Source organism: Mixophyes fleayi, chromosome 9 (genome assembly GCF_038048845.1).
Source record: "Mixophyes fleayi isolate aMixFle1 chromosome 9, aMixFle1.hap1, whole genome shotgun sequence".
NCBI lineage: Eukaryota > Metazoa > Chordata > Amphibia > Anura > Limnodynastidae > Mixophyes > Mixophyes fleayi.
In genome coordinates this window covers 112,248,508-112,261,646 of record NC_134410.1, presented here as the reverse complement: position 1 = coordinate 112,261,646, position 13,139 = coordinate 112,248,508, and the positions used below count along the sequence as shown (strand labels likewise).

General features: G+C 41.6%; 1 protein-coding gene across 8 annotated transcripts in view; it reads right to left on the bottom strand.

The window, feature by feature from the left end:
* Positions 1-13,139, bottom strand: part of ATP2B3 (ATPase plasma membrane Ca2+ transporting 3) — a 219,880-nt gene that overhangs the window by 28,043 nt on the left and 178,698 nt on the right. For all 8 annotated transcript variants that reach the window (XM_075184951.1, XM_075184955.1, XM_075184952.1 and 5 more), the window contains 5 exons: positions 11,589-11,823; positions 9,681-9,860; positions 8,758-8,845; positions 4,744-4,850; positions 2,799-2,990 (listed from right to left, as the gene is read on the bottom strand). In XM_075184951.1, coding sequence (XP_075041052.1) covers positions 2,799-2,990; positions 4,744-4,850; positions 8,758-8,845; positions 9,681-9,860; positions 11,589-11,823 — 802 coding nt within the window. The remainder of the gene's footprint in view (positions 1-2,798; positions 2,991-4,743; positions 4,851-8,757; positions 8,846-9,680; positions 9,861-11,588; positions 11,824-13,139) is intronic.

The following is a 13,139-nucleotide window of genomic DNA, read 5'->3' as shown; positions in this document are numbered from 1 at the left end:
ATCGCATTGATAAGAAATTAATTTATGTTGTAATTTAACAAAATTGTTCAGCTGGGACAGCGGCTCCTACAGGCACCTGCCCTGGTGAAGGGTCTATAGTAAAGTTAGCGCAATCACTTCACTTCCAGGTTCTGACCTGGCCTTTACACTGCGCATGCGCAGCCTTTACACTGCGCATGCGCAGACAATGGGTCCGCGCATGCGCAGTTCATGGGTCTGCGCATGCTCAGAATACAATTAGAGGTGAGAGCTAGGGGGAGGAGCAGGAAGATCCGAAGATCCTTCTCATTGTGATGCTCTCCCCATAGGTTAGAACGGCTACTGCCGTCTTCAGAGCTTCATAAACTGGTCCAGTCCGCAGCCCCATTCACAATTATGGGAACTGTGCTATTCTGAGATACTTATCTCTGATTCTCTGCGTTAGTCTTTTGTTATAAATGAAGGATACCAAAATATGCCTAAAGCATGCGGAAATGGTTTAAGCCTTAATAAATAGGCCCTAATAACCCAAATACTAAAATAGTGCTTTAAAAGTATGTACATTTGTCAGAAGTCACATTATCCTTACTTTATGTCCTTATTTTCACTGGAGAACACGCTGTGTTTATAATCCGCATATTTTCGGAAGTCCTGGTTAGCTAGAAATCAACTAATGCTTGGCCATCGTGCTCCCACGCAGTCCTAAAATGTTCTATTCAAAAGCCCATACAAAGGCTGCAATTATTTATATTGTAACGGCCGATAAAGGTTCAGCTGTAGCCGCCTGAGAACCAGCACTCAGCCTTCACAATACATACATTTTATACCCTGTAAAAAAGAACTAAATAAATATTATTGAAAAGTTCAGCTCACTTACTTGGCTCAAGCTGCTATCCAGATAACAACTCGCAGTTGTTATCTGGCTAGCAGCTTGAGTGCATGCTATCATCACCTACTGCAACCAAGCATTTCCTATCGTCACAATAACTGCTCTCAAAATAGTCCGCGCATTCCCGACCAGACTGCTAACACTCTAATCTTATATTATATTATTTTTCCTTTGTATTTTGCTTCATCGGATCAACGCAATTAGAATTATTAATGGTTGAACTCTAGGGACCTGTGTTTTTTTTCAACCATACTATGGAACTATGGATTTCTGTAATGTTAATATTAAGAATGAATGTGTAATAAATAGTCTTTGTTAGAAGATTTTATGGAGATGTTATTACTCCTGCTTACTTTACCACTAGTATCACCAAGACAGGTGAGTATTGCTATGAAGATAGGTGATTTTCTATCACCATGATAAGTGTCGATAGAAAATCTGTTTCATCGCTGGATATTAGTATTATCGTAGATATGTAAGGCACCACAGTGCTCCGCAGCACCGTACAGTAGGGAAAACATAACATACATAACACAGTGGTATACAAGGTAGAAAAATGTGGCTCAGAGTGGAGATTGGGATAGTTGTGGTATATTAGTGTGAATAGAGACGGGTTTTCAAAGAGCGTCTAAAGATTTGAAGGCTGTGGGAAAGTCTGATTGAGTGTGTTAGGGAACTCCATAAGTTGGGAGCAGCAAAGGAGAAGTCTTGTAGATGGGAGTGAAAGGTGGTTACCATAAATGAGACAAGGTGCAGCTCGGAGGTAGATCTGAGAGGGCGGGAGGGAGAGTATTTTGATATAAGATTTGAGATGCATGCAGGGGTAGTGTTGTTGAGGGCTTTGTAGGTAAGGGGGAGTAATCTGAATTTGATTCTGGAGGACACAGGGAGCCAAAGTAGGGATTTGCAAAGTGGTGCAGCAGATATGGAGCAGTGAGAGACGAAGATCAATCTTACAGCAGCATTTAGGATGGACTGAAGTGTGGATATGTGGGTGTCAGGAATGCCAGATAGCAGGTTGCAATAGTCAAGACGGGAGATGATGAGAGAATGGATAAGTGTTTTGGTAGCATGTTGAGTACGAAAATTGCGTATCCTGGCAATGTTTTTAAGGTGGAGTCGACAGGACTGGGAGAGAGTCTGGACGTGAGGAATAAAGCAGTGGGCTTGGGAGACTGAGGAAGTTGTGGTGTTATTGACAGTGAGAGAGATTTGAGGGCAGGTGGTGACTCTGGCAGGAGAGAAGATGAGCAGCTCTGTTTTGGACATGTTGAGCTTCAGGTAGCGTTGGGACATCCATGTGGAAATAGCAGAAAGACAGTTGGTTACATGAGATAATACAGAAAGGGAGAGGTCAGGGGAAGAGATATAGATTGGGTGATGGTACCGGAGGCCGCATGAATGAATTACTGCCCCAATTAAAAAAATAAAGGGCCAAGAACAGAGCCTTGTGAAATAAATAGACCCCTATATGTGAGAAAAATTCTAGCATTCTAGATTATTGATCCCTGTGTGAAAAGTCCCATACTCTTGTTTCATATATGTCCTCTTCTAGTTAGAATGTACATTCTCTCATCAGCAGGGCCCTCTAGCCTTTGTTTTCATGTCTGCATTTATTTTGTCTACCTCGTATGTCCCTGTTTTATGTATGTCCTGTTTTCCCCACTGTGTGGCGCTGCGGAGCACTGTGGCACCTTACAAATCAACAACAGTAATAATAATAATTTCTATAGGAAAAACAGATTGGGCCTATTTACAGCTAGTCTTTAGCTAATGCTGAATCAATCACCCTTCCAAGCAGACATAATATAATAATGTTTCCCCGTTTTCCTCGTGTCGGATCCGCTAGCAGGAGTATCACAGTAAGGCAGAGCAGTATTCCCCCGTTAACTGAGCCGCATTGTATTATTGGAAAGCAGAACACACTGACCTGAGTGATACAGGCCCCAGTAAATGCCACAATCACTGCTACCACGTTGACCGTCAGTTGAAATTGAAGAAATTTGGAGATGCTGTCGTAGACGTTGCGGCCCCACATTACAGCCTTGACTATGCTGGAGAAATTGTCGTCCGTTAAGATGATATCCGAAGCTTCCTTGGCGACATCAGTACCTGCCAATCCCTAGGTGGGGGATTTAAAAAAAAATTAAAACCTAAGTGATTGTTCTCTGATGATGACCTTTATTTACATCAACAAACACGAGTGTGACGTTGTAGGCTAATGAGCAAAAGTGTGCGTGTCTTTAAAGGAAACTATCATGTTTTTTTATGTATTATTTGTCGTTAATTTAATATTTAATGGTAAATAAATGTATCCAACATTTGTTTTTAATCTTGTCTATGGTGTAATATTAGATTTATTTTATACATGGAGCTAGAAAATGCAAATATAAAATACAGTATAGGGATTATTGTCTCTTATATATTAAGAGCCAACATATTACACAACATTGTTTAATATAAGGATCATAGCGTAACTTCACCGTACAAAATTTAAAAGCAACACACAACTTATTTGAATCTTATATCCCTTCGGGTACTTGACACGATAATTTGGCCACTATTCAAACACTACAACATGTACCTATCGGTTAGAAGATAACAATCTGGGGCCCGATTCATTAAGGATCTTAACTTAAGAAACTTCTTATTTCAGTCTCGTGGATAAAACCATGTTACAATGCAAGGGGTGCAAATTAGTATTCTGTTTTGCACATAAGTTAAATACTGACTGTTTTTTCATGTAGCACACAAATACTTGACAGCTTATTTGTACACTGAAATTTAAAGTTGATATTTGTGTGCTACATGAAAAAGAACAGTCAGTATTTAACTTATGTGAAAACAGAATACTAATTTGCACCCCTTGCATTGTAACATGGTTTTGTCCAGGAGACTGAAATAAGAAGTTTCTCAAGTTAAGATCCTTAATGAATCAGGCCCCTGTTTATGATATAGTGATAAGTGACAACAGAATATAGACTGGCACAGAATATTGTCTTTTTTAAAAATAATTAGTCAAAAGATGTAGAATAGCAAAATGTTAACTTTTCTGAAATGGTTTAGTTTTTACATGTAGGAATGAGGGAGTTGGGTCCATTAGATCGAGTACCAAAAATGAGGCAGACTGCCATCCAAATGCAATATCTAAAGAACAAAATTGTGAGCGCTGTACGATGACATAACAAGTTGATGTAAACAGATGAACTGCCAGCCTGGTCCTGTCTGATTCCAATGCAGCGCTGAGTGGTTCCCAGACACCTATCCATACATAGCTGGGCAGTACCAGTAAGGACACGGATAGACCGTGTAGACTACATAAGACTACTAATCAGAGAGCATCTACAGGGGTGTGTACAAGCTTTCTTCACAAATACCTGAATTTGCAATAAATTTATTATGTATTACACCTTTATTCAATTAATTAGCTGATATCTATCCAATGCACCATTGTTCTGTGTCCCCACTAAAGCGTGCCACAAAACCCATTAACGCTGGCCACACATAAGCTGACTGAAGGAATCATTGTCCAGTTTGGCAACACATGGAATAGCCAGGTTGGGCAAGACCCTGCCGATCTGATTGATGACCAAATAGGTGGGTCTGATCTAAGTTGTCCATCCACTCCAAGAACACATTTGCGCCCTTGTAGAGCAGTAGAAAGATGACTCTATACACAGGTCCATAGCAGTCATTGCCCAACTAGGTTTACGGGCATGTTTGATAACCATCCAAAAGATGATGGTCAGAACATAATCATTTAACGCCAATAGTTAGAAGATCATTTCAATTATTTTATGTTGTATGAATGCACAAACATCTTAGACATTATTCTACATATTCTGGATAAGCCAGCATTATAGATGTGGTATTACCATTGCAAACCCAACATCTGCTTTTTTAAGGGCTGGGCCGTCATTGGTGCCATCTCCTGTTACTGCCACAACTTGACGTTGTTCCCCAATTGTGCTGTCAATTATGCCTGAAAACAAAGCAAGATACAAGAGTTTATTCACAGGTGACTGAGACTTGCTGGGTTTAACTGTGTACAACAGTGACTAAACTGCTTTTCCTGAGCTAATCAAACACTAAGGTTTATTAAGACTGGGGTGGTCCCATACATGTTAATCCAAGATCCATTCACCTGGGCAGGGCTGCCTATCGAAATTATGGGCCATCTGACAATTTTTGATCCTAAGCCCACCTCAAATTGAGAAATTAGTTTAAAAAATGTCTCAACGTCTAACTAATAAAATAAATTTTGACAATAATTGTAATAATAGCAATGGGTCCCCTGAGATCATGGGTCCCCTGAGATCATAGGCCCTCTACGATCATGGCCCCCTGAGATCATGGCTCCCCTGAGATCATAGGCCCTCTACGATCATGGCCCCCTGAGATCATGGTCCTCTGAGATCATGGCCCCCTGAGATCATGGGCCCTCTGAGATCATGGCCCCCTGAGATCATATGCCCTCTTAGATCATGGCCCCCTGAGATCATGGGCCCTCTGAGATCATGGGCCCTCTGAGATCATGGCCCCCTGAGATCATGGGCCCTCTGAGATCATGGGCCCTCTGAGATCATGGCCCCCTGAGATCATGGGCCCTCTAAGATCATGGCCCCCTGAGATCATGGCTCCCTCAGATCATAGGCCCCCTGAGATCATGGCCCCCTGAGATCATGGGCCCTCTGAGATCATGGTCCCCTGAGATCATGGACCCGCTGAGATCATGGCCCCCTGGGATCATGGGCCCCCTCCCCCAACATGTGTCACGCATTCCTCCCCTGTGGACGGGCCTGCACTGGGGACTTCATCACCTTACAGCAGTGATGTCCGACTTTTTGAGTATTGAGGACCACCTTCTTTGGCCCTTCAAAAACAGTATGCTCAGTATGTACGTAATAGGTATACCCAGCGCATTGTGCAAAACATGGTGCAAGGTAAATTGAAAAAAATAAACATGTGAAGTAAATACTGTCCCATGTCCATCACCGCAGCCCAGTACCCAGCATAACTTACCTATGACCACCCTACATAGCTGTGTGCCCAGCACATCAGCTTCAGCACCACCACATGATGACGTGTGTCTGGCAGCCCTCTATGTATCCACCAACAGACCATTGGGCATCTGACACCTCAGTGATAATAAGTATTGTTTTTCTGCAGCCTTTTTTGGAGTAAAGACGTCTCAATACTTGTACATGGATTGGTGTGTTGACTACCTAGTATTTTTCTATAGCACTTGGATGGACTATATTAAACATTATTGGGCCGGGGACCCTACCTGGCTACTTTAATATATGTTGTGTAGTTCTTCTACTGTTTTGCAGGGTTATTTTATTGATGATTGTAAAGATTGTTGCTGTGTTTTTATATATATATCTATATATATATATATATATACACACACACAAAAATCAGGGATACTCTGCACTCTCCAAATACATAATCTTTGCTGTACTAACTACTTGTCCATATTAAAAACAGAGGATATTAGTTCCACATATTGCAATATATGTTAAGCTGACCAAAGTCTTCAAATTCTGGTTAGTCCTAACATGAGTTGGTCAGCTTAACATATATTGCAATATGTGGAACTAAGGTGGGAACCGGGAGTGGATTGATTTGACCTGGGATATATATTGGGTATTTGAAGAAGTGCAGTAACATCGGTGCTGTGGTTAGTCAAATTAGAAGTAAGGATATCCTATTAACTGCACTGATCATTATCATCATTATTAACATTTATTTATATAGCGCCCGCAGATTCCGTAGTGCTTCACAATTGGCAACAAACAGTAATAAAATGATACTGGGTAATACATACATACATAGAGAAATAGGGCAACCTAGGGTAATTAAGAGGGTGATAGAGGAATATTATAAGCTTGTCTGAAGAGGTGGGTTTTCAGAGAATGCTTGAAGTTTTGAAGACTAGAGGAAAGTCTTGTTGTGCGAGGGAGTGAATTCCATAAAGTGGGTGCAGCCTGAAAAAAGTCCTGTGACCGGGAATGGGAGGATGTGATGAGAGTGGAAGAGAGACGCAGATCTTGTGCATAACGGAGGTGCTGAGTTGGGAGATATTTTGAGACAAGTGAGGACATGTATGTTGGTGCAATTTTGTTGATGGCCTTGTATGTTAGTAGAAGTATTTTATATTGGATTCGTTGAAAATCAGTCAACCAATGTAGAGACTGACAGAGTGACTCGACAGACGAAAAACGGTTTGCACTTTGCAAGGAAAATCAATCTAGCTGCTGCATGCAAAATCGATTGTAGGGGTTTGAGTCTGATTTTGGGAAGCCCAGTAAGGAGGGAATTACAATAGTCAATGAGGGAGATGATGAGTGCATGAATTAAAGTTTTTTGCAGTGTCTTGTGTGAGATATGTGCGAATTCTGGAAATTTTTTTAGATGTATGCTGCATGATGTAAATATAGATTTGATGTGGGGAACAAAGGATAGTTGTGAATCAAGGATTACACCTAGGCAGCGAGCTTGCGGGGTGGAATTTATGTTTATGTTGTCAACAGAAATAGAAATGTCAGGCAGGACGCTTCTATTGTTGGGTGGGAATATTATTAATTCTGTTTTTGAAAGACTGAGTTTGAGTTGGCGAGAGGACATGGCAGAAAGATGAAATGGCAGAAAGACAGTCAGTAAAGCAGAAGGTGAGAGATCAGGAGAGGATAGATAAATTTGTGTATCATCCGCATAGAGATGATACTGAAATCAGTATCCTAGTTTTCCTAGAGAAGTGGTGTAGATAGAGAATAGCAGAGGACCTAGGACTGAGCCTTGTGGTACTCCAACTGATAAAGGAAGCGGAGTAGAGGTGGATCCAGAGAAATGACCACTGAATGAGCGATTAGAAAGGTAGGATGAGAACCAGGATAGGACAATGTCTTGAAGAACAATTTCGAATGCAGCAGAGAGATCCAGGAGAATTAGAAAAGAGTAATCACCTTTAGTGTTAGCTGTGATCAGATCCTCGACAACCATGGTCAGCGCAGTCTCTGTGGAGTGTTGAGAGCAAAAACCTGACTGAAGAGGATCCAACAGGTTGTTTGCAGAAAGGAAATGTGTGAGGCGAGTGTAGGCAATTCTCTCGAGAAGTTTGGAGGGGCATGGGAGCTGAGAGATGGGGCGGTAATTTGTCCCTCTGCTCAGACTTGTCCCGGGCCCTGCTGGTCAATAAAGTGCTAGCACTTTTTTTTTTGCATATTGATATATTGGATTTCATATTTATATTGGATCTGTTTTTTATTTTGAGTATTAAGTTCTCTATTGGATATGTTGCTTTTAATTGTTTTTATTAATTTTATTTTTGGGAAATGTTTCACAAAAGAATTGTAGTACTTACGTCTAACAGGCAGTTGTCACAGGCAGTTGTCACTGGTGCTAAGCCTCATGAGAGGCAACGCTACTAGGAACGGTAGGCTACAAGTATAATGTACAGGTCTGGCATCTGGAAACCCATTCACATGGAAGAAGCTGCTAGCTGCTTCTCCTTCATGTCAGCGTCCAGCGCTCTGTTGGGGGTGGCATGGGGGCATTAAAAACACTGGATGAGTCACTCATGTGTTTTAAGCTCCCTGTAACCATTGGCGCCTAAGGCAACTGCCTCGTTATCCTGATGATAGCACTAGCCCTGGAGGAACCCCTTATATGGAAAACCCTAAGTTCCACACATTCAGAATAATAGATCCTGAACATGTACAACCTAATAGATAGATAGATAAATGGGAAGACATACAGACAGAGATATAATAAAAATATATAAACATTTTAATCATATTATTTGTTATAATATTATTTCTTAATATTTTATTCTATACCGTATGTTACAATAAATTACTCTATAAGACCAGTCGATGTCTCTGTACCTTTTACCAGTGTGTGTTTATCCGTAGGTGAAGACCGGGCGAGGACCCGTAGCTTTGGCCAGATTTTATCCAGACGTTCCTGTTCTACCTAAGAAAAGTAAAACCATATGTAAAAATAACATAAAAATAAGACTCTACAGATTAATATAGACACAGTGTACAAATATAGGACATTGCTTATAATTTACACTATAACTGATTGCACTGTGGGTTCACATTAATGACAGTTATTAAAAAGTATAAAATTGGTAGAAATCATGAAGACGGACCGCTGTATGTTTATAAGTCATAGCAGATAATCAGACTTTGCTTTCATTAGCTTAATTAAAGCATAACTATGGGCTAGTAAAGAGCACTTGTTGACTACAGGATTGTCATGGCCAGCATCCCCAGATTACATTTGGTGGTATGCATGGCTATCCACAGGGGTCGAAATGTGGTGGGCGGGACCTTGACAACCTCCGGGATTGTCATGACAATTAGTAGCCACTTAACAGACAGTAGTTGTTTATTCTTTCATTGTTAAACTGGTGCCCGTACAAGCAACCAATTAGAGAGTCTTTGCTGCCACTGTACATCACCCTAATTGGTTTCTGCTGCTGGGAACTGTCCCCTGGGAGGAGGAGTTTGTATCTGCACAATGGTACAGAGTTGTCATTGAAACTTGTGGAGTGAAAAAAAATAATTTTAAATTTCCCACAAGTGTTGCACATACAGTATATATGTCCATATTAATAGTGCTCTTTTATATAAAGTCATTTGTAGAAAGAGTGCAGTGGTCCTTTAAACGCCTAGCTATAAATCCATCCCATAATAAATTGACCATATGGTGTTAACGACGGCACGGAATGTCACAGATGTTTCCCTATAGTAAATAGTGTGTATGTGGAATTATCCCTAGAACCTCAGACCGGAACACAAACCTCCCCTTTCTCGTTCCTGATACGTCGGTTGAACTCTTTTCCTTCCAAGCACAGGAAGTCCTCCCCTGGCTGGATAATGCCGCACTTGGCTGCGATGGCACGTGCTGTGTTGATATTATCCCCGGTGACCATTCGGACGGTGATCCCAGCGCGCTGACATTTACGTATTGCTTCGGGGACCTGTAGAATGTGCCAAAATATTCACCGCTTGTCATAAGAATGTTTTACTTCAGTTACACTTGTGAGACTATCGCTGATTCCTGACAATATCCAAATTCAATATTTCCCTAATTATAGAAATGTTACCAAGGTGTATACTCAGTAATGTTTACATACTTGATATCGCAAAAGTTATTTACAAATATTATATGTTATTTCTAACTCTCTATAAGAATAGTTTTATACACTTTTTGGGTATATCGAAGGGATCTTTTTAGATCTGTGGTTCTTACCGTACTTTGGTGGGGTAAAATTATGCCCATTGCTCAGTTTATCATTAACAATGATTTACCTTATACATTACTGTTGTCTACATTTAAAGCCCACTTGTCGCAATGCCACCTCTTTATAAAGGCTCCCTGTCTCTACAGATTATCTCCTGGAATATCACACTGCTGGCCACAAGCTGTATGTACCATATACTGCGTAATGGAGAGAAGGGTTCATGTGACTAAGATCAAGTGTAGTAATGTCCTAGGCGGGCGTGGTGACCCCTCCGATCATGGTCAGGCTAACATGGTCCTCTGGCCAGGGGCCGAGGTAGTGGAGAAAGCCTGAGGTCTATGCAGGGGCGGATCTAGAAAAAATTTCTACCCGGGGCGATTTAGGGGGGGGGCGATTTAGGCCCTGCCCCCTTTCTGCCATCTAAGGCTGCCGGCGGCTGCACACTATGTGCAGGTCCGTTCGGCAGTGACAATGTGCTGCCCGGCTGCTGTGATTGTGTTTAAAACACAATCAGAGCAGCCGGGCAGCACATTGTCACTGCCGAGCGGACCTGCACATAGTGTGCAGTCGCCGGCAGCAAGCCCCTATTAGGGGGGAGGCGATTGCCCCGATCGCCCATCCCCCCTGGATCCGCCACTGGGTCTATGTGCCTCCGGAGTGGTGGCTCAGGGGTGCCGTCAAAACACTGCGGGGGCAGGAACCTCACGTGAACGATTAGGGCACGGTGCACATTTTCTTTTGCCTCCTTTTGACTCAGCCTTATGGCTGGGTGGGGTAATTATTATAATAGCTCAGCTATGAGGATGGGGCCGTTAGCACTAATTAATTTATTTATCTCACCTCTTGGTTCGTCACCTGCACTTTTATTTTTGTGTTTTTTCCACTGGACGAAGGGGTGTGGTAAGCCCTAATGGACTCTGTACTCCACGATGATCAAGGGGGGGAGGGGGGGTGGTGCTGAGGCATCCCGATCAAGTGCATTATATTATTGTATAAAATACAATAAGAAACCGAGGAATTGTATCAGACAATTACTTTAAAATAGGATTAGTGATTGGTGTACTAGCTGGTACTACATTAATAGTTTGCAATAAGAGGATCGTGAGATCCACTCTAAATTACTGTGTGTTTGAAAAAAAGTGGACATGTTGCCTATAGCAACCAATCAGATTCTAGCTGTTATTTTGTAGAATGTACTAAACAAATGATAACTAGAACTTGATTGGTTGCTATAGGCAACATCTCCACTTTTCAAACCCAGAGTTTAGTAAATATAGCCCCAAGTGTCAACTATGTGGATATTTAAGGTGTTGCTCATAGTAACCAATCAAATGTTTGCTTTCATTTTGTAAATGGACTAGAAAAATGACATCTAGAATCTGGTTGCTATAAGCAACACCATCTTTTTTCTTTGAGCCAACTTGCATAAATGCCAATCAATGTCCTCTATTTTTCTAGGCCCACCTCGGGTCGCACAGGGTCTTCTATTCCCACCACAGCAATGCAAGTCAGGTCTCCCACAATCTCGTGTTCATTCTCCCACGCTGGCTCTGGAACACCCTGAAAATCTCGGTAGGCGATACAGATGGTACGCAGCCCGTCACATGCCATGGGCTCTATGACCTTTTTCACCATCTCATCCCGGTCTCGGGGCCGAAAAGTTCGGAGTTCACCAAGGCTGTTGAGCATGTTTGAACACCTAGCATAAGCAAAAAAAGTCATCATAATTAATGTAGAAGTCCACTATAATCACCTGTGTCACTCAGTGCATTAAACTGTTACAGATCTAAGAAAAAATACAACAGATCTAAGGAAGAACACACGTAGCCATAAAAAGACTGTTATTCTTGGTGTTGAGAGTACTGATCTTACACTGCTCTATCAACACTTGTTGTTCCACAGTTTTGCTTACCAATAGACACTGCTCTAGATAAGAAGCCAAAAGAGGACTTCATCACACTTGGCTCTACCACATGGGGGTAGATTTAAGAAGCCTTCTAAAAAGAAACGTGAAAGTGTTGCCTATAGCAACCAATCAAATTCCAGCTATCATTTATCTAGTGCATTCTAGAACATGATAGCTAGAATCTGATTGGTTGCTATGGGCAACACCTCCACATTTCCTTTTAGAAGGCTTAGTCAATCTACCCCATGGAGTGGAGTAATTAGCATTGGATGTTACAATGTGTTACACTGGCCAAAGCCTGCCCAAGTGTGCCTATATATCTGCCAAGGCACCTAGGTTTAGAGAGCAAGATGGAGTAGTGTGTGAGGTAGCAGGAGTCTGCACAGAGGTGAAAGGTTGGGTGGTGTGACGGTATTGTGCTTAATAGGACTAAATTTCTGCCTCTTTGTTGCACTGGGTAGTGATTTCTAGGTGCACTCCGAGCAATGAAGTAAAAAGTTCAACTCGCACAAAATTATTACATGTAATGAAGACAGTTCCAATATCCCTCACCCTCATGATCCGTGTAAGTCCTAAATGAGGCGAAACTGAGAACTACTTTAGGTAAAATACAGAAAAGTTAATTTTATTTAAGGGGTGCACCCCTTCAGAATTTCCCGCCTCTCCACACACAGAGGCGTACTTCTAGGCTGCTGAGAGGGGCGGCAGGTAAAACCAAGTTGCTTTGCGTTGCCATCGAGGGCATAAATGACCCCCGGTCACGGCAGCCATTTTGTGGACTGAACCAATATTCAGCCTAAGAAACTAGGATATCACTGAGGCACTGCCACTTCATCACTCCAGAATCATTCCATTTGTAACTAAAAAAAACAATGGGGAGCTGTATATATAAGAACAGTGTATTAAGATAAAAAAAATATATAATTTTCTTTATGTTTTCACCTTAGGCTTTTTGACCTTTATTGCTTCCCCTCTAAAAAAAATATCACATTTTCATTCCTTGGCTGTTGATTGAAAACCAGCATCTGTTGTGCAGTATCACAAAATAATCCCAACCATATAAATGCCTTTTATTGTCTGATCTGCCTCAGAAGATGTCCCCAATAATG